At 60.2% G+C, this 24760-nt stretch overlaps 1 protein-coding gene across 6 annotated transcripts; it reads left to right on the forward strand.

Moving 5' to 3' along the window:
- The first annotated feature begins 7354 nt into the window (after nucleotides 1–7354).
- Plk5 (polo like kinase 5 (inactive)) lies at nucleotides 7355–15243 on the forward strand. Of its 6 annotated transcripts, none has more exons than XM_060371119.1 (15): nucleotides 7355–7567; nucleotides 8848–8955; nucleotides 9165–9281; nucleotides 9530–9659; nucleotides 9740–9827; nucleotides 9905–10000; nucleotides 10797–10998; nucleotides 11081–11207; nucleotides 11394–11470; nucleotides 11934–12006; nucleotides 12266–12343; nucleotides 12463–12619; nucleotides 13156–13285; nucleotides 13363–13473; nucleotides 14027–14415. In XM_060371119.1, the coding sequence occupies exons 1-15, from the start codon at nucleotides 7463–7465 to the stop codon at nucleotides 14096–14098; spliced, it is 1671 nt and encodes a 556-aa protein (XP_060227102.1). In that variant the 5' UTR covers nucleotides 7355–7462; the 3' UTR covers nucleotides 14099–14415. The 6 variants fall into 6 exon arrangements, with proteins under 6 accessions (XP_060227102.1, XP_060227100.1, XP_060227101.1 ...); XM_021641903.2 differs by lacking the exon at nucleotides 14027–14415 and adding an exon at nucleotides 14856–15243 and having other exon boundaries at nucleotides 7379–7567; XM_060371121.1 differs by lacking the exons at nucleotides 7355–7567; nucleotides 14027–14415 and adding exons at nucleotides 7694–7931; nucleotides 14856–15243.
- The last annotated feature ends 9517 nt before the right edge of the window (nucleotides 15244–24760 follow it).

Here is a 24760-nt window from a genome sequence, read left to right on the forward strand (position 1 = left end):
GCAACCAGGCTCCTTAACCTCGTCCTCCTCACCCGCTCAACCCAGGCTCCTCGCCCTATCCCGACAATCCCAGGGATCCCAACTCGGTCTTCACCGCCCCTGCAACGGGCACTCCCCAGCCTGATCCGCGTCTCTCCTCCGTAACCGGACTCCCCACCCGGGTCCCCAGCACCCCCTCACGAGGCCCCGCACGCCCATTGGGGGCGGAGGGACCCTCCCTGCCGCACATTCCCGAGCGCTGCCGTCACCAATGCTCCACCCGGTCCCGCCCTTCAGGCCTAGGCTCCAGGGCGGCTTCTGTTGCCTGGTTCTGGCCTCCAGCCCTCCGCCTCAGTTTCCCCATGCCAGGTACCTGATTTACGTATACACTGTTCTGTGTGCATGTACAGAAGAGGGCACCAGATCTCACTAGAGATGGCTGTGAGCCACCATGTCTTTGCTGGGAATTGAACTCAGGACCTCTGGAAGAGCAGCCAGTGCTCCTAACCTCTGAGCCGTCTCTTTTAGGACACTCCGACCGCGTCCGTAGCACCCCCCGGCAGCCGGGAGGAAGGTCGTGGCACTGAGATGATGGGTCCTGTGCCAGCCTTGCTGTTCCTGGGTGCTGAACTTCCCTCCTCTAGGAAGCCCACGGGGCTGACCCCGGTCGGCCGACGCTTTCCTCGCAGGGCACAATGCCTGGGGTACGTCCTCCCTGGCAAGCAGATTGCCTGAAGTAATTACTCCACGCAGGGCACAGAGTGCCTGCTGTATACACCTGCTTCGGGACAGTCTGCCGGCCAGGGGCTAGCAAGGGATGCATCGCAGATCACAGCCACTCAGTGCCAGTTCGCCAGCCGCTGTGCGCAAATATGGGTGGGCAGAGCGGCCAGTCCCAGCGTGGGGAGGAGGCTGCTCGGGGCATCCGCCCGGCTTCTGATGCCCGTCATCTGACCGAAGGGAAGGTGTAAGGCCTGGCGCGGACATCAGGAGGAGCCCTCGTGAACAGGCAACCTCTGCACGAGCCAGGGAGCGAACAGGCCAAGCCAGGGTCGGTCCGAGAACTAGGAACAATCCCATAGTCCTGCTGGGAAACGAAGGGCCCTCAGCAAAGACGAAGTGGGTCTGGGGGTCCCTGCAGCAGGCCCCCTGTTTTTGCTGGGATGGTATACAGTAGGCGTGTGCTCTGCACGGAGGGCACACAGCAGACACAGATTTACGGCGGTGCTATCCTCCGCAGGGAGTGCGTACTAGGGCAGGCACGGAGGGGAGGTAGACAGTAGGCACCGTGCCCTCCGTAATACGTGGATACAGGGAGTACTGTCTTGCAGGGTGCGCGTACAGCTGGCATTGTGCCTGGCTTGGTGCGCATACAAACAGGCCCTCTCCCTTACAGGGACGGTATACAGCAGGCGCTCTGCTCAACAGCCACTGCCTACAGTAGGCGCTGTGCCCTGAAGAGGGTGTGCCCGGTGGACGCGGCTCTTCCCTCGGAGTCGCTACAGCAGTCTCTGTGGCGGGAAAGCAGGCGCGGAGCCCTGCAGGAGCGCGTGCTGCGCGCACAGCCGGCCCTGGCGCGCCTCCTGCAGTCCCGCGTCCGGTCAGCAGAGGGCGCAGCGGCTCTGCGGAGCTTCGTTAGTAACCGGCTCCCGTGACCGCAGCCTGCTGGGGACAGCGCAGGTCCGCACCCTCGGACGAGCTTCTTCCAGGACCCACTCGCCGAGGCTGGTGCCAGGATGGGATGGTGGCAGAGGACAGGGCGTAGTGGGGACCTTGGCCCTCTGTATGGCCAGGGCCCTGGGCTGATGAGCCGCGGCTTGTCTCAGGCGTGTCAGCGTTTACCAAGAGGGTACGAGTGGGCGTGGCCACACACACTTGTCATCCTAGCAAACGGACGCGTGGAGGCAGGAGGATCAGGAGTTTGAGGCAATCCTCAGCTACAGAGGATGTTTGAGCCAGCCTGGGCACATGAAACCCCGTCCCAGCAAAACAAGAGCGTGGCACCTGCTAAGGGCTTGCAAAGCCCTTAGCAGAGCGACCTGACACCTCAGAACCCGGGAGGGCCGAGGCATGGATAAGGGGTTCTGAGTCGTCTCTGGCTCCAGACTGAGTTCCAGGCCGGCCTGGGCTCTGGACTGTCCAGAGTGAGGAAGGAGGACTGGCAGGCCTGTTGACACCTGAACCTCGTGGTGCCCTGGCGCCTGAGGTCCCTGAGGCCGTGCGGCCTGGTGCTAGGATGCTCCCTGCCGCCTCCCAACAACACTGGGGACCGCTCACTGCTGCCTAGACTCTGTGCCTCTCTGAGGCTCCCAGCTGGCCCATCGTGCAGGGATGAGGAGACTGAATCAAGACCCAAACTGTCTAGGTCACCCCGTGCCGGGGTGCTGGGGGTAGCCCGGGCTGGATTTGAACTCCTTCTGTAGTGAAGGATGACCCTGACCCTAAACTTTGAATCGGCCTGCTTCTACCTCCTGAGTTTTGGGGCGTGTCACCATGCCTCGCTCATCCCCTTTCTTCTCCCACCATCCCCATTCCCCGCCTCCCATGTCCCCCAACACTCAGCTGTTTCCCTGCCATTAGCAAAAAGACCCACGCAGACAAAAATGGATCGCTGCTGCAGAAGCCCGGCCAGTTCCGATGTCCACACAGCCCCCTGCTCAGCAGGTCGATCAGTGTCTCTGTTCAGAGGTCAATATCATGTCTGGCAAGAGAAAGGACGAGGGGAGAGGCCTCTGCTGCAGGAGTCCCACTTCTGCTCGGTGGCACCAAGGACGCAGGTCCCCTGAGGACACAGACGCTGTCAGCAGGAACATGGCCCTGGAGCAGGAGCAGCACAGCAACCTAGGAGACCTTGAAGCTGCAGGTAGAACCCACTCTGAGGGCAAACACGTTCCGTGAAGAAGAGTCTGGGCAGGCCATGGTGGTGCACCCCTCAAATCCCAGCACTCGGGAGGCAGAGGCAGGCAGATCTCTGGGAGTTCAAGGCCAGCCTGTTCCACAGAGTGAGTTCCAGGACAGCCAGGGCTACACAGAGAAACCCTGTCTTAAAAACAAACATAGAACAAAGAATAAGAGAAAAAGCCCACACAAACAGGGACCCGTTGGACAGACAGCTCAAAAAGCTTCCCGGCTCCTACAGAGGACATGAGTTCAGCTCCCAGTCCCCCGTTGTGTAGCTCACAACTGCCCATAACCCCAGCTCTGGGGCTCTCAGAAAGGACTGTAAGCACAGATTTGTATCCAGATACACATGTAATTAAAACGTAATAAAAACTATAAAACTTAAGAAAAACTCAGGTAGACCCAGTCAGCAATAGGAATTATGTTCTTTGGTTGTTTGTTTTGAGACAGTTTCCCTGTGTAGCCCTGGCTGTCCTGGAACTCACTCTGTAGACCAGGCTGGCCTCGAACCCACAGACATCCTCCGGCTTCCACCTCCCAAGTGTTGGGATCAAAGGCATGCGCCTCCACCACCACCTCCTGCCTCCTCCTCCTCCTCCTCCTCCTCCTCCTCCTCCTCCTCCACTGCCTGGCTAGCAATTATGTTCTTGACCCTCCATCCAGGACTTGTGCCAGAGCCTCACCCCAGTTATGGCTGTATGGCATTCCAGCACGTGGACAGGGCAGCCGTGTAATGGCTTCTGTCTACGGATACCGGGTTGTCCTGGAAAGGTCTATGCCAAGTGTGCTGGGTGGAGATGTGAGTCTGTGTGCCAAGGCCCTGGGGTGGGCTAGGTTTGCTGTGGATTCGGGTACTCACAGAAGACTGCAGTAAGAGAGAGGAGGGATGGGAGGGGGTGTGGAAGGGCAGGGGGGCCTCTCCGCACCTCAGCCACGCCTTCAAGAGCAACCTGGCGATCTGAGACGGGTTTACACCCTGGGCCAGTGGGGTCGGGTTCAGGGCGAGGCGTCCCTCTGGTCCTCTCTTTCTGGGAGACAGTCCACCCAGTTCTCAGAATCCCCGTTTGGGCTGGGGCCTCAGTGGTCCCCAGGGCCAGCCGGCTTCGGCCTGGTTCTCTAGATTGGCATCCGAGGGTCCAAGTGAGACTGGGAGGGAGGGGTCGGTGCTGTCAGGCTGCCCCCACCGCCACAGCCAAAGCCACTTCCCAGGCGGGCAGCACGCCCCCTCACGCGGGTCACGTGGGGTGTCTGGAGTGCTGGGATGGACGTTTACCTCCTGCCTCCCGGGCTGGCCGCTCTGTCTCTGGGGACTGTGAGCGGCTGAGGACTCACGGGGGCAGCCACGCGGAGAGGGACGAGGAGCGGTTCCTCAGTCATGTGGCTGGGAGGCCCAGCCACCTCGAGGGCCTCTGGGGAGTCTCAGCGTCACCCCCTCACCTGCAGCACGCATTTTGAGCATCGCTTCCCAAGACTTCTCCAGAGAAATCTGCTGAGCCTCAGGAGTTTCTCTCAGGTCAGCAAAATGACAGCGATGAGAGGAATGGGGGCTGGGCCTGGGGACGCTGCAGACTGGGGTGCTGGGGGTGGGCCGCCAGGGCGAAGGTGACGCCTAAGGCCATGGCCGCAGGTGCTCAGGGAAGGCGGCCAGGTTTTGCCACACCTGCCATCCAGCAACACTCAGGACGACGAGACCGGAGGGAGGATTAGGAGTTCAAGGCCAGCCTGGGCTGCTTGAGTGTTTCTTTCTTTTTAGTGCTTGGCTCAGCGACGTGAAGCTCATCCACAGTTGGTGGATTTGTCCCCACAGCTTGTCTCCAGTCTTCCCATCTCCCCTCCTGAAGCTCTGTTGCCATTCAGTGTGAGCTCAGCACTCGCAGTCGCCAGCACCCACAAATCCACTTCTTGTCTCCGGATTGCTCTGCTCTGAACACTTCCTGTCATGGCCTTTTGCATCTGGGTCTTCTCATTGAGCACCATGTCCTACGGGCCCTGCATGCTATGGCTGCAGAATCTCGCTCCTGTTCAAGGCTGCGTGATATTCCAGTATGTGGGTAGGCCTTACCACCCTCATCCATTCATGGACACGACCATTGCTGCCTGGACATCAATGTGAGACTGGGTGTCAGCTGACACAGAGTGAAGTCACTGAGTAACCGAAGCTAGCTTAAACTCACAGCCCTCCTGCCTCAGCCTCCTGAGCAGCTGAGATCACAGCCCTCCTAACCTTATCGTGAGGACGAAGCCCACACCCCATACCTTCCTAGCCCACTGCTCAGAAGCCTTGGGGACATTTTTCACCACCCCAAAGAGGACCCCAAATCCTTCCTGCAATCCCTCCATCTCCCAGTATTGCCGAAGATCTTGCAGGAGAGCCAGGATTAGTGTGGGGGCAGGTTGGGATGGGCAGGCAGGCTGGGGAGTCTGGTGTGCCTCCTCAGCTGGGTACAGGTGCAGCCTCACTCAGCCTGAAGCCCCAGGAGCAGCCAGGCAAGAGAGAGAGTCAGCTGCTCTCTCACGCTGCCGCAGGGCTGCAGGCCAGGAACTCCGTTTCTCCTGTTATTCTGTGGACTCAGCCACCCACCGGAGCTGTCCCAGCTCCCTGGGGCAGGAAGCCAGGGGACCAAAACGCAGCTGCCAGACATTGGGGTCTGCCCCACCTGGAAGCCGTGCTGGGAGAGTGGCTTGAGCCTCCTTGAACCCGTTACCTTGCCTGCCACTTGGGGTATGAATGGCATCTCACCCTGGAGCGCATCCCGGAAGAAGGCACTGGAAGGTTTGGTTTGCACCCTGCAATGCCTTTTAACATTTGTCATTGTTACTGTGTTTGTGATGGCAGCATGTGGGCGGCCTGACACACACGTGGGAGTCAGTCCTCTCCTTTCACTGTGGGTCTCAGGAATCCAACTCAGGCCATCAGGCCTCTGAGGCAAGTGCACACGCGCGCACACACACACAGACACACACACAGACACACACATACAGACAGACAGACAGACAGACACACACACACACACACACACACACTGAGCATCTCAGCAGGCCAAAAAGGCTTTCTTCTTTCTTAGTGTGCTTGAACCTTGGACCAATTCCTTGTAGTGTTGTTTTTTTTTTTTTTCAAGTATTTTCCCCCCAAGACAGGGTTTCTCTGTGTTGTCCTGTAACTCGCTCTGTAGAGCAGATTGGTTTTGAACTCAGAGGTGCGCCTGCCTCTGCTTCCAGAGTGCTGGGATTAAAGTCTTACCACCACCGCCTGGCTCTTTACAGCTTATTACACACGTCCTTTTATAGAGGCTGGACTATCTGGGAGCACCAGAAATTGGCACAAATTAGGCCCTCAACCAACCCAAAGTTGTGTAGCAAACACAGAAGGTGTTCAGCCAACAATGGATGGAGCTAAGACAGGAAGACAGGTCTGCTAAGGAGTCGGAACTGGGTGCCGGGCTCCATCCTCCGTCCCTCCCACCTCCTCCCCTTTAGCAGGGGTCCTGGGCTCTCTGGCTGCAGCTCTGGCCTCTGAGCAACTGGAGACCCTCACTCCAGCTCTGGAGACAGCAGACAGTAAGCTGCATCAGCCTAGTCCCATGAGCTGCACTCAGCTCACCCCGTGCTCCCTGGGGAGGACACCAAGGCTTTGGCGCACTCAAGGGGTGTTTCCTGTTCCCCCACAGCGGCACGGGCCAGGCCAGCTTCCAAATTCTGGCTCTGGAAAATTCCATCGCCTGAATCCAGCCACGGAGTCAGGCTAATCCCTCCCCGTTTATCGTGTTACGTAAGGTAGCATTCGGGGACTAATACTAGAGGCAGATGGCCCTGTGCCGGCCTGGCTCTGTGACTGAGACTCCCACCTGGCACACGGGGGCGGGGCCCGGGAGGCCAGGTCCTTGGGGTGCAGGAACAGCTGCATTGGGCGCGAGGGTGGGCTGGGGGCGATGTGAGCGGTGGGCAGGGATGAGGTAGCCTGAGGTTCTAAAGTCCCTAGGCTCCAGGCTACCTCTTCGTCAGCCCCACCCGAGCGTCAATCGCCATTTGGTCAGGGCTCATTCGGCCACAGGAGCCAGCGTCGCCCTCTCACGCCCACCATCTGCCCCTCATCCTGGCCGCGATGTCTTCCGTGGCCCCCCACACCAGAGAGCCCCACTCTGCCCACAGCCCTGCGTTTTTGGTCCCGTTGCCCTCTCTGACTCCCGCCGAGCCTTCCCAAGGGGACATGGCCCCACAGGTCTCTCCAGCAGGGAGGACCCAGCCGGACGCGCTGCCTCCGGCAAACCCCAGAGGGAATCCCGGGGCGGGAAGGAAGCCGCTGAGCTCCCGGGCCCTCGGTTTCCCCGGGTGGGCGGAGGCCGTGCTGTTCACAGGCCCCAGGGGGCCGCGGGGCGGCGAGCGAGCGCGGGAGACCTGAGCCGGGGGTCCGGCTCCTGGCTGGCGCCAGAAGCCCCGCCGCGGGGTCCGGAGGCCCCGCCCCCGCGTCCCGCCCCCGCCGCGGGCTTCGGAGGCCCCGCCCCGCTCCCCGGGAAGGCGGGCTCGGGCTGCGGGCGCCCAGACGGCGGCGCCGCGGGCGGCACGGCGGGCCCACGCCCCGCACATGGAGCCGCGGGCGCAGCGGCGGCGGCGGAGCCAGCTCGTGGCCGCCTTCCTGCGCGACCCGGGCTCCGGACGCGTGTACCGGCGCGGGAAGCTGATCGGCAAGGTGGGTGCTCCCGCGCGCGCGCGTACACACACATCCCGGATTCAAAACGCGGGAAGGGGGAGAGCCGGGGGGGGGGGGGGTCGGGCAGGGCGGGAATGCGAGCACCGCGGCCGGAGCCTCGGGACCCCTGGGTTTGGGGTCCGGGCCGCGCGGACGGCGAGGCGGGAAGCGCGCTGTGTGCCGGGCTTGTGCGTGTCCCGCGCGGGCGCCCGGCGTCCCCGGGTGCTCCCCGCGCGGCGACGGCCGTCCCTCCGCTCCGTCTCCCGGCTGCGGCCGGGGGTTGCTCCCTCAGGGGCTGCGTGTGCGGGCTGGACCCTGGAGGGCGCTGCGCGTCGAGCTCGGGAGTCCGAGCGACGGGAGTCGGGTGCGCGGGCGGTGTCCGGGGGTCGCCGGGGGCGCGCCCGGGCTAAAGGCTGTGCCCTGGGCGGGGGTGCCCGGGCGGAGCTCTGTGGGAGCCGTGCGTCTGGGGGTTCCTCTGCGTCTCCGCGCCGGGTCCCGGGGCCTCGCGAGTTTGTTTCTTGTGCATCTCGGGGTTTAGCGTCTGCGCGCTGGGCGCCTGCCACTGTGCTGTGTCCGGGCGCGGGCCGTGTTGTGCGCGTGTTTGTGAGTGCTAGAGGTCTGGGGGGCGCCGGTCTGGGCTCTGGGTGCGGCCGTGTGAGGGAGCGCGGCGGGGAGGCGTCGCTGTGCGGGGCTGCCAAGCGAGGGGTGCTGTTTGCAGGTGTGTGCGGAAGTTCTGTGAGGGGCGAGGGGCGTGTGCGGGTGTGTGTGTATCCGGGTGGGGCATGGATGTCAGTGTGTGTGTGTGTGTGTGTCCAGGTGGGGAATGGATGTCAGTGTGTGTGTGTGTGTGTGTGTGTGTGTCCGGGTGGAGCATGGATGTCAGTGCGTGTGTCCGGGTGGAGCATGGATGTCAGTGCGTGTGTCCGGGTGGAGCATGGATGTCAGTGTGTGTGTGTGTGTGTGTGTGTGTGTGTGTGTGTCCGGGTGGGGCATGGATGTCAGTGTGTGTGTGTGTGTGTGTCCGGGTGGGGAATGAATGTCAGTGTGTGGATGTCAGTGTGTGTGTGTGTGTGTGTGTGTCCCGGTGGGGCATGGATGTCAGTGTGTGTCTGGCTGTCGTGGGTCCCTCACTTCCCGTCCAGCAGAGCGCGCGGGTCTCCCGCTCCGGCAGAGCCGTGGGTCTCTGCCCTGGTGTGGGGGTCGGGGTGTGCCCGCTGCAGAGTCTTGGCCGGGGGTGTCGTCGGGCGTGCCCGCTGTCCACACCTGCCTACTGTCCTCAGGGCGCCTTCAGCCGCTGCTACAAGCTCACGGACATGTCCACCAGCGCCGTGTTCGCCCTCAAGGTGGTGCCGAGGGCCGGGGCCGGGCGGCTGCGCCTGCGCGGGAAGGTGAGACCCCCCCCCCAGCCCGTCTCTCCCTCACACACACACACATACACATAAACACGCGCACACACAAGCTCGCGCGCACACACATAGGCGCATGCACGCGCACACACACACACACACACACGCAGCCCTGCCGTCCTCCTTGGGAGCGAGCCGGGCCTGGGGCCCGTCGCCTGCTCCGCGGCTGAGGGGCCTTCATGGGGACGCAGGTGGAGCGCGAGATCGCCCTGCATAGCCGCCTGCGCCACCGCAACATCGTGGCCTTTCACGCCCACTTCGCCGACCGCGACCACGTGTACATGGTGCTGGAGTACTGTAGCCGCCAGGTGGGCGGGGCCGGGTGTGTGGGCGGGGCCGGCTGCCGTGGGCGGGGCCTGGTGGTGGGCACCGGGTAAGCCAGGCCGGGAGGTGCGGAGCAGCGGTGAGCGCTCCCTGGTGCTTGAGAGTGTGGGGCCGTGGGGCATGGCTCAGGCCACCGAGAGCCTGTGCCCCTTGGTGCCCCCCGTCCCCACGAGGGCCCACCCCGTCCGCCCGGACCCACCCAGCCTCAGCCCTGTGCCCCGTGCCCCCGCAGTCCTTGGCTCACGTGCTGAAGGCGCGCCGGACCCTGACGGAGCCCGAGGTGCGCTACTACTTCCGGGGCCTGGTCAGCGGCCTGCGCTACCTGCACCATCAACGCATCGTGCACAGAGACCTGAAGCCCAGTAAGCGCGAGGAAGGGACTTCCGGGGGTGGGGGGGGCGGGCGGAGGGCGGGGGTTCACGCCGCGCTCCTCCGCCCGCAGGTAACTTCTTCCTTACCAAGAACATGGAGGTGAAGATAGGAGACATGGGGCTGGCCGCCCGCGTGGGGCCCGCCGGCCACTGCCACAGGTAAGGCCCGGAGGCCCTGGGGCACCTCCGTGGGGCCTGGGAACCCGTCCTGATCTCCCAGGGTTCCCCCCTCCCAGGGTGCTCTGCGGGACTCCCAGCTTCCAGGCTCCTGAGGTGGTGTCCCGACGAGGACACTCCTGCAAGTCCGACATCTGGGCTCTGGGGTGCATCCTGTGAGTGCCGCCCCGGGGGGCCGGTCGGGGGGGGGGGGAAGCGGGGGGAGGGAGGGGACCGGAGCGAGCGGGAGGGGCAGGCATGGGTGGGCATGCAGGCGCACATGTGAGCTCTAGCTGGAGCTGGCTGTGTACACCAGGCTGGCCTTGAACTCAGACCGCTCAGTGTGCTGGCGGTGGTCACTGCTGTCCACCACCCCAGCCACTGAGCGTAGGCCCGGATGGCCAGGTTTGGGTTTCTGGTCCCGTCTTGGGAGCCAATTAAATTAAAGTGGGGCTGCGGCTGGGGTTGTGGCTGGGCCTGCGGCTGGGGCTAGGGTTTGGTTGGTTAAAGCACTGGTCTCACATGCCTCAAAGCCCTGGCTGCCATCGCCTTCACCACAGGAGCCTGGCACCGCAGTGCTCAGCTGTCATCCCAGGACTGGGGTGGTGAGGCCGTGAAGATCAGGCATCCAGGCCTCAAAAGCAAACAAACACACAGGCATTTCAAAGGAGACAGGCGTGGTGGGGCCTTGAATCCCGGCACTCAGGAGGCCGAGGCAGAGGGCTTTCTGTGAGTTCCAGGCCAGCCTGGTCCACAGATTGATCGAGTTCCGGGACAGCCAGGGCTGCGTGGAGAAACCCTGTCTCGAAAAAAAATATAAATAAATAAATAAAAAGTAAAAATAAAAGGTGTGTGCAGGGAAAGCAGGGTGCAGACAGGCAGGCAGCCCCGCAGAGTGATGGGAGAACGGGGAGGGGGGGCGTTCGCAGGTGAATATAAAAGTGTGAAAGCTCTCGCCCAACCTGGCCCCAGGTACATGGTTCTGACCGGCACGCCGCCCTTTGCCACTGCGGCACCATTGTCAGAGATGTACCAGAACATCCGAAACGGCCACTACCCGGAGCCCACCCAGCTGTCGCCCAGCGCCCGCAGCCTCATTGCCAGGCTCCTGGCACCCGACCCCTCTGAGCGGCCCAGCCTGGACCACTTGCTCCAGGATGACTTCTTCACCCAGGCGAGGAGGTGACATCCAGGGTGGCCTGGGGACCCCGGAACCAGCCTATCCAAGGCTGACCCTGAGCTCACCGACTCTGCAGGGCTTCACTCCCGAGCGCCTGCCTCCCCACTCCTGCCACAGCCCTCCCGTCTTCGCCTTCCCCCCGCCGCTCGGCAGGCTGTTCCGGAAGGTGGGCCAGCTCCTGCTAACCCAGTGCCGGCCGCCTTGTGAGTTGCTGTCCCCTGACTTGTCACAGCCTCTTCCTTGTCCTAGACCCGCTGTCCGTCACCTATATGTCCTCATCTGCACTCGTCTCTCCTTTCCATGGGGACTTCTCCGTGGCCATGGCAGAGTGGATGAGGGGGTGGGGGGGATATTGTCCTCACTGCCCCCCAAACCTGGGTTTCCCTCAGGTCCCTTTACCTCAAAAGAAGCCTCGGGGCCTGGAGAAGAGGGAGTGGAACCTGAACACATGGAGTCCAGCAATGAGGTGAGTCCAGAGGGAGGGTTGTGGAGAAGAACTTAGAAAGGCCCTCAGGGCAAGCCTCTTGCCTCTCGCACCTCCAGATGGAAGATTCCATCCATCCACTCTAGGGATCCAAGCCCTGCCATCCCTGAGCCACACCCCAGGCCCTCACTGGGGGATTCTAGGCAGGGCTCAACCCTTGACCATGCCCCCAGCCTCTTACTGGGGAATTCTAAGCTGGCCAGTTACGGCTTGACGTACTCTGACCGTACTGTCCTCCACCCTAACATTCTTTGAGACCGTGGGACCCTGTTCACATCAGTTTTCGTTGCACAGCACTTATGGAGTGCCTGCTGTGTGCCTCTGTGCATCTGGTGGATTTTATCTGACAAGAAAACCTATCCTTTGTGTGAAACGGTGGGCTCTGGGGCTCCCTCTGCATGGGAGATGTGCTTTTCCTCTCTCTCTGAATACCTCTCTGTCTCAGGAAGGGGGTCCTCTCCGCCCTGGGAGCCAAATCCACCTCCTCACTCTCAGGACCTTGCGGACTGACCTGGCAGGTGAGCCGCAGAGAGCCTCATCCCAGACCGCAGGTGCCGAGGGCTAGGGACTCTCCCCACGCCCCGTCCTGCTAAAGATCCCAACCCCTGTCTGGCCTCAGCTTGTCCACCTGTAGGACATAACAAACGCCTGCGATAGTGGGGTTTGACGTGACCCTTTCACGGATGAAAGTGTGGAGACCAGGGCTGAGGGGAAGAGTCCCCCACCCCCACCCCTTGCCAGGGCTGTCTGGGCACCTGCACGATTCTGTCTCAACAGACCCAAAGGGGAGCCTGGCACTGCAGCTGGAGGAGGCAGTCAGAAAACTGAACCTCTGCTTGGACGCAGGACCTGTGGGTAGGACAGCTACATGGCTGAGGCAGCCTGGACGGGCCCTAACCCAGGGACCTCCGGCCCGCCCAGCCCCTCCCAGTACCTGACCCTCTCTCCTCTCCTCTCTGCCCTGTTATGCTCAGCTGCAGAGGACGGGCCAGGGGAGCACCAGCCCGTGCTCTGGGCTCCCAAGTGGGTGGACTACTCCCTCAAGTATGGTCTCGGCTACCAGCTGTCAGATGGGGGCAGTGGCGTGCTGTTTCGGGATGGCTCCCACATGGCCCTGCGTTCCCCAGGAGGGTAATTTGTGGGACCCCACATCTCTTGTTTACATTGTCAGTGGGAGGGCCCAGTGAACAAGTTAGAGTTTCTTCACGCAGGCAGCCCTGGGGGGGCTGCCCTGGAACTCACTCTATAGACCAGGCTGGTCTCCAGCTCCCAGAGATCCTCCTGACTCTGCCTCCCAAGTGTTGGGATTAAAGGCCTGTGCCACCATCCAGTTTGACTCATTTCTGTTTTTCTTTTCGTTGGGTGTGGAAACCCAGGGCTTTGTAAATCCTCTACCACAGAGCCCACCCCGTAGGTCCTGGTATTTTCACCATGGTGTTCTTGGTGGGAAGGCAGGCAGGGAGGAGGCTGGGATGGCCAGAAGGGCAGGGGCCGGGCCGTTTCCGTGGAGACAGGAGAGAATGTGGTCTGGGAGGGTAAGGTGAGGCACCTGTGGGCTGGGTAACACCCTCCCTGTCGGGGGCTGCATGAAGGCGCAGCTGTGTGGGAGCATGGCCCCGGGCATGGGGTGCCCAGGACAGAGACTCATTAAGGCCACTGGTCCCCAGCCATGTCTTCTACCAGCCCAACCAAGGGACCCTGTGGACCTTCACCCTGAGGGACATCCCAGGCCCACTCCGTGCCAAGCTGGCCGTCCTGAGGCTCTTTGCCTGCTACATGCAGCGGCGTCTGCGGGAGGTGAGGGCCTGGGGTGCGGGCGGGCCCAGGAGAGGGCCCTGGGGCCCTGGGGATCCTGATCCAGAGCATCCCCACAGGAGGGCACTGTGGCCATGTCTGCCCTGCCCGCCTCTCCTGACTTCTCTCTGCTGAGCTTCATAGCTGACTCCCAGGCTCTGGTCATGCTGTTCAGCAACGGGACAGTGCAGGTAGGTGACCCGAGCCTCACTCGCGACACAGGGGGTGCCACCTCTGACAACTGTGGAGTCCGGAACGTGTGATAGGGTATCCTGTGCCCTCGCCTGAAGTAATGATGCTCCAGGCCTGGCCTAGGAACGAGACAGCAGGCCCCAATGCATAGTGTGGAGTTGAGGGGACCGAGACGCAAAGGGGGCCTCTCCTGGGTGGGGGCCTGGACTGGACCTGAGGTGGCCGGAACTTCCCTCGGAGGCTTTGGCTGAAGTTGCAGCTGTGCTGGACACAGAGAAGCATAAATAATAACGAAGACAGAAAACCTTTATGATAAATAGCCTCGGGAGTTCAGAGTCCTCCTTGGCCACATCGTGGGTTTGAAGCCAGCCCGAGTCACACGAAACCATGTCAAAGAAAACCGAGAATGTTGCATTTGGTTTTTTAACTCTATTTTATTTGGGGTATTAAAGCCTCCGCCTCCCTTCCACCAACCCTTTAGCCCTAGGTAGGAGAGAGAAGGTTAGTGGGGAGAGGAGGCACAGACCCCTTTGCTTCTCCCCGGCTGTTTAGGGTCGATGGGTTCGTGTGGGGCTCGGTCAACAGCAAACGCAGCAAACAGTCTCCTGCAAGCCGCTGCATTGATGTGTTTCTCTCCATCTGTCTCCTCAAGCTGCCACCTTATCCTTGTCTCTGCTCTCTCCTAATGGCCACCATTTCTCTTTCCAGGCCCTTTAAGACCCTCAGGGTCCCAGACCATGCCCCTCTCTGCTGCCCCAGGCAGGCTGGTACAAGCTGACAAAGACCATGCCCCACAGGGGCCTTGATCAGCTGGGGACAAACTAAAGCCCAAACTAAAATCCTACCCTTGGGACTAAAACAAAAACATAGTTACATAACATAATTGACTTTTCAAAGAAACCTAAACTTCCATGACACAAAAATAACGGAATAGGGGGAGGGAAGGTGGGATCAGGAGGGGAGGAGGGAGGGGTTTATGGGGGGGATACAAAATGAATAAAGTGTAATTAATAAAAGTTTAAAAAAAACGAAATAGAATAAAGGATGGGTCTACAAGGTGGCTCCAAGCCTCATGACCTGAGTTCAATCCCCAGGACCCACACGGTGGCAGGTGAGGGTGCCTGAATGTGCTCTGACCTCTCCTGGGCCATGGCAAACCCACGTACAAATACACACAGATAATAAATAACAATGCCAAAAAAGAGGATAAACGAAAGGGGCGTGTGTGTGACCAGGTTGATGTAGCCTGGGTGGGGGTCCCCAGTCCTCTGCCCTTAACCCTGAACCTGAACCTGTGCGGCTCCCGCAGCTGTGTCTGTGCCCAGCCCGAGGTCAGCATTGGAGCCGACGGCGCTAGCCCTGACCTTAGTGTCTCTCCCAGGTCAGCTTCAAAGCATCCCAAAGCCAGCTGGTGCTGAGTGGGGCTGGCGAGGACTTCCTGCTCACCCTCTGGGAGCCGGGCGGCTCGGGCACCGGCACCTCCTACTCGCTGGACGTCCTTCGGAGTCACGGCTGCAGCCTCCTGGTCCACCAGCACCTGCGCCACGGGCTGCGCCTGCTGCAGAGTATCTCATGAGCCGGAGGGTCTGAGCCGACCTCTGCATGCCGGAGCTGGAGGCCGGGCTCTGCTCTGTCCGTGCCTCCGCACCGCGGCTCGTCTATGGAGGGTGGGCGCGTTGGGCCGCTGATGGTGGGGCCTTCCTTAATGGTGTGACTATTCAAGCTAGAATCTCGCTGGATTTTCATTAAAGAGGACACGACCCCGAAGACCGCCGTCTGCCTCTTTTCGTTGTGGTTTTGTTTTGGATTTACTTATTTCCTTACATGGTTCTGCCCGGGTGCTGCTATGGGCACCACTTGAGTGGAGGCTGAGATGGGAAGAGGCCATCAGAACCCCAGAACTGGAATTACGGCTGGTTGGGAGCCGCTGTCTGGGTCCTGGGAACGGAATCTGGTCTTCCGCGCAAGAGCAGCAAGTGCTCTCCCCTGCTGAGCTGTCTCTCTCTCCAGTTTTCTTGTTATGAGACAGGGTGTCCTGTAGCCCTGGCTGGACTGGAACTAGAGGCAATTCTCCTGCCTCAGCCTCTCCCACACTCAGGATCACAGGTGGGCCCCGTCACACCTGGCCTCTGCAGACCCACTGTGCTCGGAGGCTGGGAGGAGCACCTGCCGGGGGCCTTTCTTGTGCGGACGTGAGCTCGGTTGATTTCGCCCTGTAGAAATTAGTACCGGGAGTGGGGCTGTGGAACTGAATTCAACAACAGCAGATGCTCGCTTGAATGAGGGTCGTCAGGGAAGGGACTGTGGAACAAGGTAGGGTGAGTCCTGGGCTGGGTCTAGGGACATGGTGGCTGTCACCAGGCCAGGTGCTCCGGCGCAGAGTGGGTGAGATGGGGACACTGTTTGGCACCTTCAGGGCCCAGGAGGCTTCACTGAGAACGAGCTGGAACAGTGTCATCAGTGCCTCTGGGAACCGCAGCGTAGGCTCACTCTTTTCTCAAGACAGGGTTTCTCTGTGTAGCCCTGGCTGTCCTGGAACTCCCTCTGTAGACCAGGCTGGCCTCGAACTCAGAGATCCAGCTGCCCCTGCCTCTTGAGTGCTGGAGTTAAAGGCGAGCACCAGCATGCCCACCAGCGTATTTTCGTGTGCTCCCAGAACCCCCTGCGCTGGTGGCCCCGCACACTGAGGGCAGGACGGTCCCACGTCAATCATTCATCAAGAAGGTGCCTTCCAGACTTGTCCACGGGCCGATCTGACGGAGGTTTTCTCAGTGGAGGTTCCTCGATTCCGGCTTGTGTCAAGTTGGCAAGAACAAAACCCCAACCAGGACTGTCCTAGTCAGGGTTTCTAATGCTGTGAAGAGACGGCATGAGGAGGCAGCTCTCGTAGAGGAGAGCCTTTCATTGGCGCTGGCTTACAGGTTGATGGTTGTAAGCAGGCAGGCATGGCGCTGGGGAAGGAGCTGGGCGTTCTCGGAGAGAGTGACTCTAGGCCTGCTTGAGCACCTTTGATGCCAAGGCCACACCTCCTAATAGTGCCATTCCCTGTGGGCCTATGTGGCCGCTTACATTCAAACCACAGGGACAGATAGATACAAGGCCTGACACAGAAATGCGTGCCCGTCACCCCGGCCCGTGGGAGCTGTCACCGCCCGGCAGGGAGCTGGGGGATGAGGTGACAGGCTCTGGGTCTGGGTGTGTCTTAGACCTGAGGGTGTGGCTGAGCTTTCTGGTGGGGCTGAGGGTGGGCTGAGCCCGTTCCTTTGGGCTGTGCTTGTACAGAACCACCCGTGGCTTCCGTGGGAGATCAGCAGGTCTGGTGGGTTTGGGGGAGGAGGAAAAACTGCACACAGAGACACAGCAGGGCCACTTCAAGGGAAGGCGGTGGACACCCTGGCCTTCCGTCACAGTGCCCACGTGGAAGGTGACAGGGCCTGCGTGGAGCCTGGGCGGGTTCTGAGAGGCCCTGGGGACTGGGTTGGGCCAAATTTTGCCCTTTCATTGACCTCTCACCCACAGCTTTGTGTAGACCGTTTCCCAGCTTCCTCCTCACATACACCAACCTGTCTCCCCCCCCCCCAGACTCCAGCACCCACCCCACCCCCAGCCAGCTCTGGATCCCCTGTCCTCATCATTTCCTGTCACGGAGTCCCACATGTGGACTTTTGTGTCTGGTCCTTATACGGAGCACAGTGTCTTCAGGGTCCCCCTGAGCTGAGTGGGCTTCAGACGCTCATGGCTGAGTAGTACTCTAGGGCAGATGAGCCCTGATGAATGCATCCACTCCTCCTGTTCATTGTTGGAAACGGCTGAGAAGATGTCCTCTCCAACAGACGGCTGCAGGGCCGCTGGCACTGGCTCAGATGAAGGTAAGGATTCTCTCTCTATGTCTGTGTGTGTGTCTGTGTGTGCCTGTGCATGTATGTATGTGTGTATGTGTGTCTGTGTGTGTGCCTGCGCATTTGTGTCTGTCTGTGTGTGTGTCTGTGTGTATGCCTATGCATGTGTCTGTCTGTGTGCCTGTGCCTGTGTGTGCATGTGTGTGTATATGTGTGCAGGTGTGTGTGTGTGCCTGTGCCTGTGTGTGCATGTGTGTATGTGTGCATGTGTCTGTGCTTTGTCCTCACCCCGCCTTCTTTCAAACAAGCCCTTACGACCTACTTACAAAACCTGACCCAGGCTGGAGAGATGCTCGGTCGTTACAGCCCTGGCTGCTCCCGCCGAGGGCCCCGTTCGGTCCCCGCCCCCGCACGGAGGCCCACGACCATCCGTGAGTCAGCTCCGGGCTTGTCCTCTGGCCTGTGCAGAGCGGTGCACGCAGTACAGACACCCGTGCAGGTGAGACATTTCTGCCCAGAAGGAAGGACAAGCACGTCTTTAAGGAGGGTCGGGAGAGCGCTGGTGGCAACGGCCTCTAATCCCAGCAGAGTGAGTCAGCAGGGCTCTACAGCGAAACCCCGTCCAAAAGAACAGGCAAAAGGCCCGGGGCTCCTTCAGGAACTGGCTGTGCTGACACCCTCTACACCTCAGCGGCCGCTGCTACAACAGAATTCCGTGGCCAGCCTGGGCTACATGAGAGTCTAACTGGGGGGTGGGGGGAGCCCTAGGATGTGCTGACCTCCCAATAGCTAAGGGGACAGAGGATTCACAACCCTTCTTCTCTGTCTGTGCCCCACGGCCAGGCCCCACCGCCAGGCCCAGCTTAGCGCTCACTGGCCTAGGCTGGCTCACACGCCCTCACCCACCACACAGGGCTAACCCAGGAACTGACTTCCTCTCCCCAGCTGGCACATCTTTCTTTCTTATTTAGGCTAACCCTGGAACTCGCTCTGGAGACCAGGCTGACCTCGAACTCCGAGATCCGCCCGCCTCTGCCTCCGGAGGGCCAGACTAAAGTGTGCGCCACCCGGAAATGCATAAGGATCCGCTTCCCTTCATCCTTCCAGGAAGGCCACGAGCAGGCCAGGGGCCTGCAGAGGCCAGAGGGGTGGCCGTGCCCACTGCCCCAGGCCCCGGGGCCAGCGGGAAGCGCGACCCCCTCAGTGCAGCCCCGCTTGCCTGAATTTAAACTCGGGGCAATGCCCCTGCCTCAGCCTCCCGCGCGCTGGGCGGGGAGGTGCGTGCGGTCACATCTGACCTCGGGGCTCAGGTCACCGAGCTTGGGTGGCCCGGGACTGCTGTCTGCCCAGGACGCGCCCCTCCGGGGTGAGCACAGGACAGAGCCCGAGCCTCCCGCGCGGCTGCACCCGCTCAGCGACCTACCTACGGCGCTTATTTCCATCTGCCTGTGGGCGACGAGCGGGAGCGCGCTGCGAGCATCTCCCACGCCCGAGCCCACGACGGGCGGCTTATTAAAAATAAACCACCACAGAATGCGCTAGTTCCTCACCTCCCAGGACGATTTCCTTCTAGGCAGTGGTTCCTCGACAAAGAGGAGCTGGCCCGCCCTGCCCGCCCACGGAGACTTTCTGGAAGTTCTCCCCAGGGGCTAGCAGGGCGCTTCAGAAACAGCGTGATTGACCCGGGTGTGCTGACCCTTGCCTGCCAGGCCAGCATTGGGGGGAGGGGGGAGGAACAGAAGTTCAAGGTCATCCTCCACCACCTACCGAGTTCCAGGCTGGCCTGGGCTACATAGAGTCTATCTTAGGAACACAAACCAAACCAACAAGAAAAGAAAAGAAAGGAAGCCTGGGCTGACAGGATGGCTCAGTGGGTGAGGGACGCCTGAGGCCTCCCTCACATGGAGACAGACAGACACACACACACACACACACGGACACACATGCATATAGACACAGTAATAACAAATAAATAACAGCAACCACAGGAAAGAATGAGGCCAGGCAGTGGCCCACGCCTGTAATCCCAGCACTCAGCAGGCAGAAGCAGGTTATCTGAGTTCCAGGCCAGCCTCCTCTGCAGAGTGAGTTCCAGGACAGGCAGGGCTACACAGAGAGACCCTGTCTCGAAAACAGACAAAAAAAAAAGAAAAGGAACGGAAAGGAAGAGAGCGAGAGAGAAAGGAAAAAAAGACAAAGGGAAATCGTTAAATGGGTCCGGGTAACCAATGCCTGTAACCCCAAGCCCCAGGGACCCGAAGCAGGGGGATTGCTGTGAGTTTTCCAGCAATGCAGGTAACAGAATGTGACGGTTTCACAAACAAAAGGCCCAGCCTCCTTTAATCCCAGCTCTGAGTCTCTGACGAAGCCTGGGCTGCGGGCGAGTCCCAGGCCACCCGGGCTACACCGCGAGACTCTGTCCCAACAACAACCAAACGAACACGAAAGCCAAAAGCGCGTTCGCCAAATCTCATGCAGCGCCGGCTGGATTTCTGTGTGTGAGCCTCGTCCCGAGTCACACCAGGGCCTCACACTGGGGGTCAGGAGGGTCAGCGCTCAGTCCCCTCTTCTGTGCTGAGAGCCACGGGGGCGCGCGGGCCGCCTGCATTCAGGGCCAGAAGGGCGCGGCCAGCCCCCCCCCGCAGCGCCAGACGGAAGGCTGCCATAGCAACGTAGTGACCGCGGCTGTGAGAAATCCCGGCGCGCTGGGGCTCCTCAGCGCGTAAACTGTGGGGGTGAGCCTGGGACTCCTGGCACACAGTCATCCTACTCCTGGAAAAGGCTGCAGCAGGAGGGCTGGGGCGTGGTCAGGGCTGCAGCAGGAGGGCTGGGGGCGTGGCCAGGGCTGCAGCAGGCGGGCTGGGGGCGTGGTCAGGAGTGGAGCACCGCCCAGAATCCCCAGTGAGGGCTGGGGCGTGGTCAGGGCTGCAGCAGGAGGGCTGGGGCGTGGTCAGGGATGGAGCCCCGCCCAGAATCCCCAGCGAGGGCCGGGGTGAGGCCCTTGTGTTGGCCAGCGCCAGAGGAGGGCCGGCTGAGCTGCCGTGTGCTGTGTCCTTCCGTAGCTGACCTCTGGGGTCGATGCTGTCCTCTTACCCCGATGGACATCCTCTCCCTCCCGTTGGCATCACAAGCAGTCTCAGTGGGGACGGAAAGCTATCTCGGGCCGCCTGTATTGAATTTTCCGTCGGTCAGGGCGGAACATGACGCGCGCAGGAGAACACGGGGGGAGCGAGGGATCTGTTGGTCCTACCTGGTTTGACCCGCTGTTGGCGAGCTGTTCCAACCAAACGGGAACATCCCCCCGCCAGGCCTGGCAGCACCTGTTTGACGAATCGCCTGCGAACTGAGGCAGAATGGTTGTCGTAAGGCCTGGAGAGATGGCTCAGCAGCGAAGGGACTGGTTTTCTGGAGGACCCGGGTTCAATTCCCAGCCACCTGTGGTGGGATCTGGTGCCCTCTTCTGGTGTGCTGCGTAGACAGAGCACGCATGCGGTGCTATTTCATTTTTCTCCAGTTTAAACCTGCCTGTCATCCCAGCAGTGAGGAGGCAGAGGAAGGCGGACCTCTGTGAGTTCAAGGCCAGCCTGGTCTACAAAGCGAGTCAAAGACAGCCAGGACACAGAGAAACCCTGTCTCGGAAGCAAACAAAGACCAAAAGCAAACATACAAATGAACAAACAGAACCAACCCGAACAGCGAGACGGGAGCCGAGCCTGTCCCTGGGTGTCAGGCTCCATGCCGGCCTCGCAGAAACGGCCCGTGGTGGCAGAGGCCTGCTATCCCGGCCCTCAGGAATTGGAGGTGGACAGTCAGGACACAGGCACTTCCCGGGCTGTGCTGTGAGTTCAAAGCCAGCCTGGACTCCACCAGGTCCCTTTGCTCAGGGGCCCAAGGCTTCCTCCGTGTGGACCCTCCTGGTGAAGGTGTAGCCGTTCCAGCTGAGCTGCTGAGGAAGCTGGACGCCTGGGCGAGCCTCGGCAGCAGGCCAAGGGGGGTCGGGGCAGCTCCTGCTCTGTGAAGTCCAAGGCTGCCGCTGCGGGGGCGGCGCTGCCTGGACAAGGATGAGGAGTTCGAATCCCCAGCACCCACATAAACAGCCTGGAACTCCATCCCCCTGTGGGGAGGAGACAGGAAGGTCCAGGACCTGCTGCCCCCAGCTCAGCGGCAGGTCCAGCGAGAGGCCACGTCACGAGGGAGCCCAGAGCGACAGGAGGACACGCTTGGGCTCACTGCGGAGGTACTAAAAACATGGCTCCCGGCCAGAGGACCCGAGTTCGATTCCCAGCACCCACGTGGAGGGTCGCAACCATCTGTAACTCCAGGGAAGCCCACACCCCCTACTGGACCCCAGACGCACATGCCCAGGGCTCCAGCTGGGGGTTCTGCCTTCCAAGAACACTTAGGGACCCTGGAGCTGGCAGGACTCGGGACTCAGCACTCGGTGGGGCCTGGGGTACCTCAAGAGAGCAACCCAGACCCGTGTCAGGGGGAAGAAACTCTGCATCGTTTATCTGAAAAGGAATGGCCGAGCCTGAGGACCTGAGCCCTGTCTCCCGGCCCACGGTTGAAGGAGGGAGGCCACAGTGGGTCACCGGCGGCGGCTCCAGTTCCAGGGGCTCTGTCGCCCTCTTCTGGCCTCGGCGGGTACTGATGCATGCCGGCCGCGCAGAGGCTGAAAAGCATTGATAGACACGTGTAAAATCAGATTAAAATCTAAAAAAAAAAAAAAAAAAAAAAGGCGAGCGGATTTTTGGAGTATTGGAGGAGATCTTAAACACGACAGATTTACAAATATGTGGTGTCTGAGGGGGACAGAGGGTGGATTAGAAGCCCCAGCTTCACCCTCTCTAAAGTGATGAGGTCAGCAGAGTCCCTAAGTAGCGGGGTATGACCTTGAACTCTCGACAGCCGTGCCCTGGAGATGGAACTCTGGGCTTTGTGCATGTTAGGCAGCGCTCTACCACGGAGCCCCAGCCCCGGCCTGGAACTCTGGGAGATCCTCCTGCCTCAGCTTCCTGAGTGCTGGGATGCCGTGCAGCCCTTGAGCCCCGAGCCTGGGATCCAGCACGCAAACCCGCAGGTGCTGCTGCGTCTGAAATGGCAAGTGGCAGCCATCTTTAATCCCAGCCCTGGGGAGGCAGGGGCAACTGTGCATCCGTGAGTTCGAGACCAGCCTGGTCCACAGTGGGAGTTCCAGGACAGTCAGAGCTCCATAGGGAGATGCTGTCTGAAGAAAATACAATCACTGAAATTCTATACCCCATCACGGCCCGCAGGATTAACTTGGGGTTAACAGGCTTGGGGTTTGGGGGCTCCAGCAGCGGGGGTGGGGCTGTCTCTGACTCCCCCCTGCCCTTGGCACTCTTCCTCCTGCCGGGTTCCCTCATCCAGCCTCCGATGGGTTTGTACCTAGGCTTACTGCAAGCTGTTACGAGACAGCAGGCTGCCATCCCTGTGAGGCCCGCTTGTTCTTCTTCCCTGAGACAGGGTTTCTCTGTGTAGCCTTGGCTGTCCTGGACCGGCTTTGTAGATCAGGCTGGTCTCGGACTCACTGCCTCTGAGTGCCGGGTTTACAGGCGAGTGCCACCTGGCTGGCTCTGGGTTTGTTTGTTTGTTTGTTTGTTTGTTTCCTGAAGGAGGCAGAGGGAGTAACTGGATCTGGGGAGAGGGGAGGTGGAGAAAGGAGGGAGGGGAAGCTGCAGTCGGGATGTGAATCCCTGGGGTCCTGGGACTCTGACCAGGAGGACCCGTGGCTCCCCTCGCTGCGGGCTGCTTGGTGGGACCCGGCCCAGCGTGGCGACTCCGCCACCTAACGGCTCATGTTGGAAGTGCAAGCAAATGCTTGTGGCGAGGGTGTTGTGTGCAGCTGCGGCCACACGGGGGCGCCAGAAGACCTGTCCAGGGCGAGGGAACTTTTTCTATGACTTATTTTTATTTTACGTTCATTGGCGTTTTGCCTAAACGTATGTCTGTCCGTGAGCTGCCGTGTGGATGCTGGGACTTAAACCTGGAGCAGGTCGCTTTACCAGGGAGCCATGTCTTTAAACTTTTTTTTTTTTGAGACAGGGTTTCTCTGCATAGCCCAGGCTGTCGTGAAGCTGGTTCTATAGACCAGGCTGGCCTCGAGGCGGGCGAACTGTTTTTTTTTAACACAAAATTCCGTAAGCAAATGAAATTTGAAACGTGGGGAGGTCAGAGGACAAATTGGTGGATTCACTGTTCTTCCACCTGAGTCCTGGGGATTGCCAGGCTTGGCAAAAAGCTTCCGGACCTGCTGAGCCATCTCCAAGGTCGGGGGAGAAAGGTTTGTGGCCTCCGAGGCTTGCTCGCTCTGTCCATCATTCATCGTGAGACTATTGTGTTTAACAAGGAAAAGGCTCTGCCATTTCCGGTGGGCCTTTGTGTGCTTTTGCACGTGACACCTGGGAACCATAACGGGGAATGATTTTACTAGAAATAAAATACAAAAAAAAAAAACAAGAAATGAAAATAAGTGTAAAAACGCCGGCCAAGGTGGCCCACGCCTGTGATCCCAGCACGCGGGAGGCCAAACCAGGCGGATCTCTGTGAGGCCAGCCTGGTCCACAAGTGAATTCAGGACAGCCAGGGCTACACCTCTCAAAGGGGGAAAAAAATGAAGAAGGAAAATTATAAAGAAATAAAGAAAAATCCGTGTTTCTGGGGCAGCGGTTTACCGGGCAGACATTCAAATGTCCTCATTGGAGTCTCCCATCCCCATTTTAGGAGGCTGGGTCTCATGAAGCCCAAAGCAACCCTACTGCTGGTGGCGTAGCCCAAGCTAGACCGAAGTCCTGCCCCTCCCCCCACATCCAGAGCGTCTGGGCCACCAGGGTGAGGAGCCCTAGAGCTGTCCAGCTTCTTCTCTGAGGCGCTGAGTCTGCCACAGCCCCCTGTGATCCAGGGTGCTCCCGCGCAGTGTCCCGGCTCTGTCTGAGGCCACAGGCCTTGAATGGTTTTGAAGTTGCCGTGTCGCAGGTTTTTGTGTGAGTGTGGGCACTATGGCGCCGGTGGAACATGGAGGACAGATTTGCAGAGGTTGCGTGCCTCCGCCACGTGGGTCCTGGAGGCCAGCTTGTGTTTTGTTTTTATAGGCTGTTCTTGTGTGGCCCTGATCAGCCTGGAACTCGCGGTGTGGACCAGGCTGGCCTCGAGCTCACAGAGATATGCCTGACTCTGCCTCCCTGGTGCTGGGATTAAAGGTGTGTGCCACCACTGCCTTCCTTCCTTCCTTCCTTCCTTCCTTCCTTCCTTCCTTCCTTTCTCTTTCTCTTTCTTTCTTTCTTTCTTTCTTTCTTTCTTTCTTTCTTTCTTTCTTCCTTCCTTCCTTCTTCCTTCCTTTCTCTTTCTCTTTCTTTCTTTCTTCCTTCCTTCCTTCCTTCTTTCCTTCCTTTCTCTTTTCTTTCTCTTTCTTTCTTCCTTCCTTCCT

Source organism: Meriones unguiculatus, chromosome 17, assembly GCF_030254825.1.
Source record: "Meriones unguiculatus strain TT.TT164.6M chromosome 17, Bangor_MerUng_6.1, whole genome shotgun sequence".
In the NCBI taxonomy this organism is placed as follows: domain Eukaryota; kingdom Metazoa; phylum Chordata; class Mammalia; order Rodentia; family Muridae; genus Meriones; species Meriones unguiculatus.

Coding starts and splice junctions, on each gene's coding strand:
- Plk5 (XM_021641903.2), top strand. CDS start 7,463: ATGGAGCCGCGGGCGCAGCGGCGGCGGCGGAGCCAGCTCGTGGCCGCC. Junction 9,660..9,739: donor GCACAGAGACCTGAAGCCCA/GTAAGCGCGAGG, acceptor CTCCGCCCGCAG/GTAACTTCTTCCTTACCAAG. Junction 9,828..9,904: donor CCCGCCGGCCACTGCCACAG/GTAAGGCCCGGA, acceptor CCCCCCTCCCAG/GGTGCTCTGCGGGACTCCCA.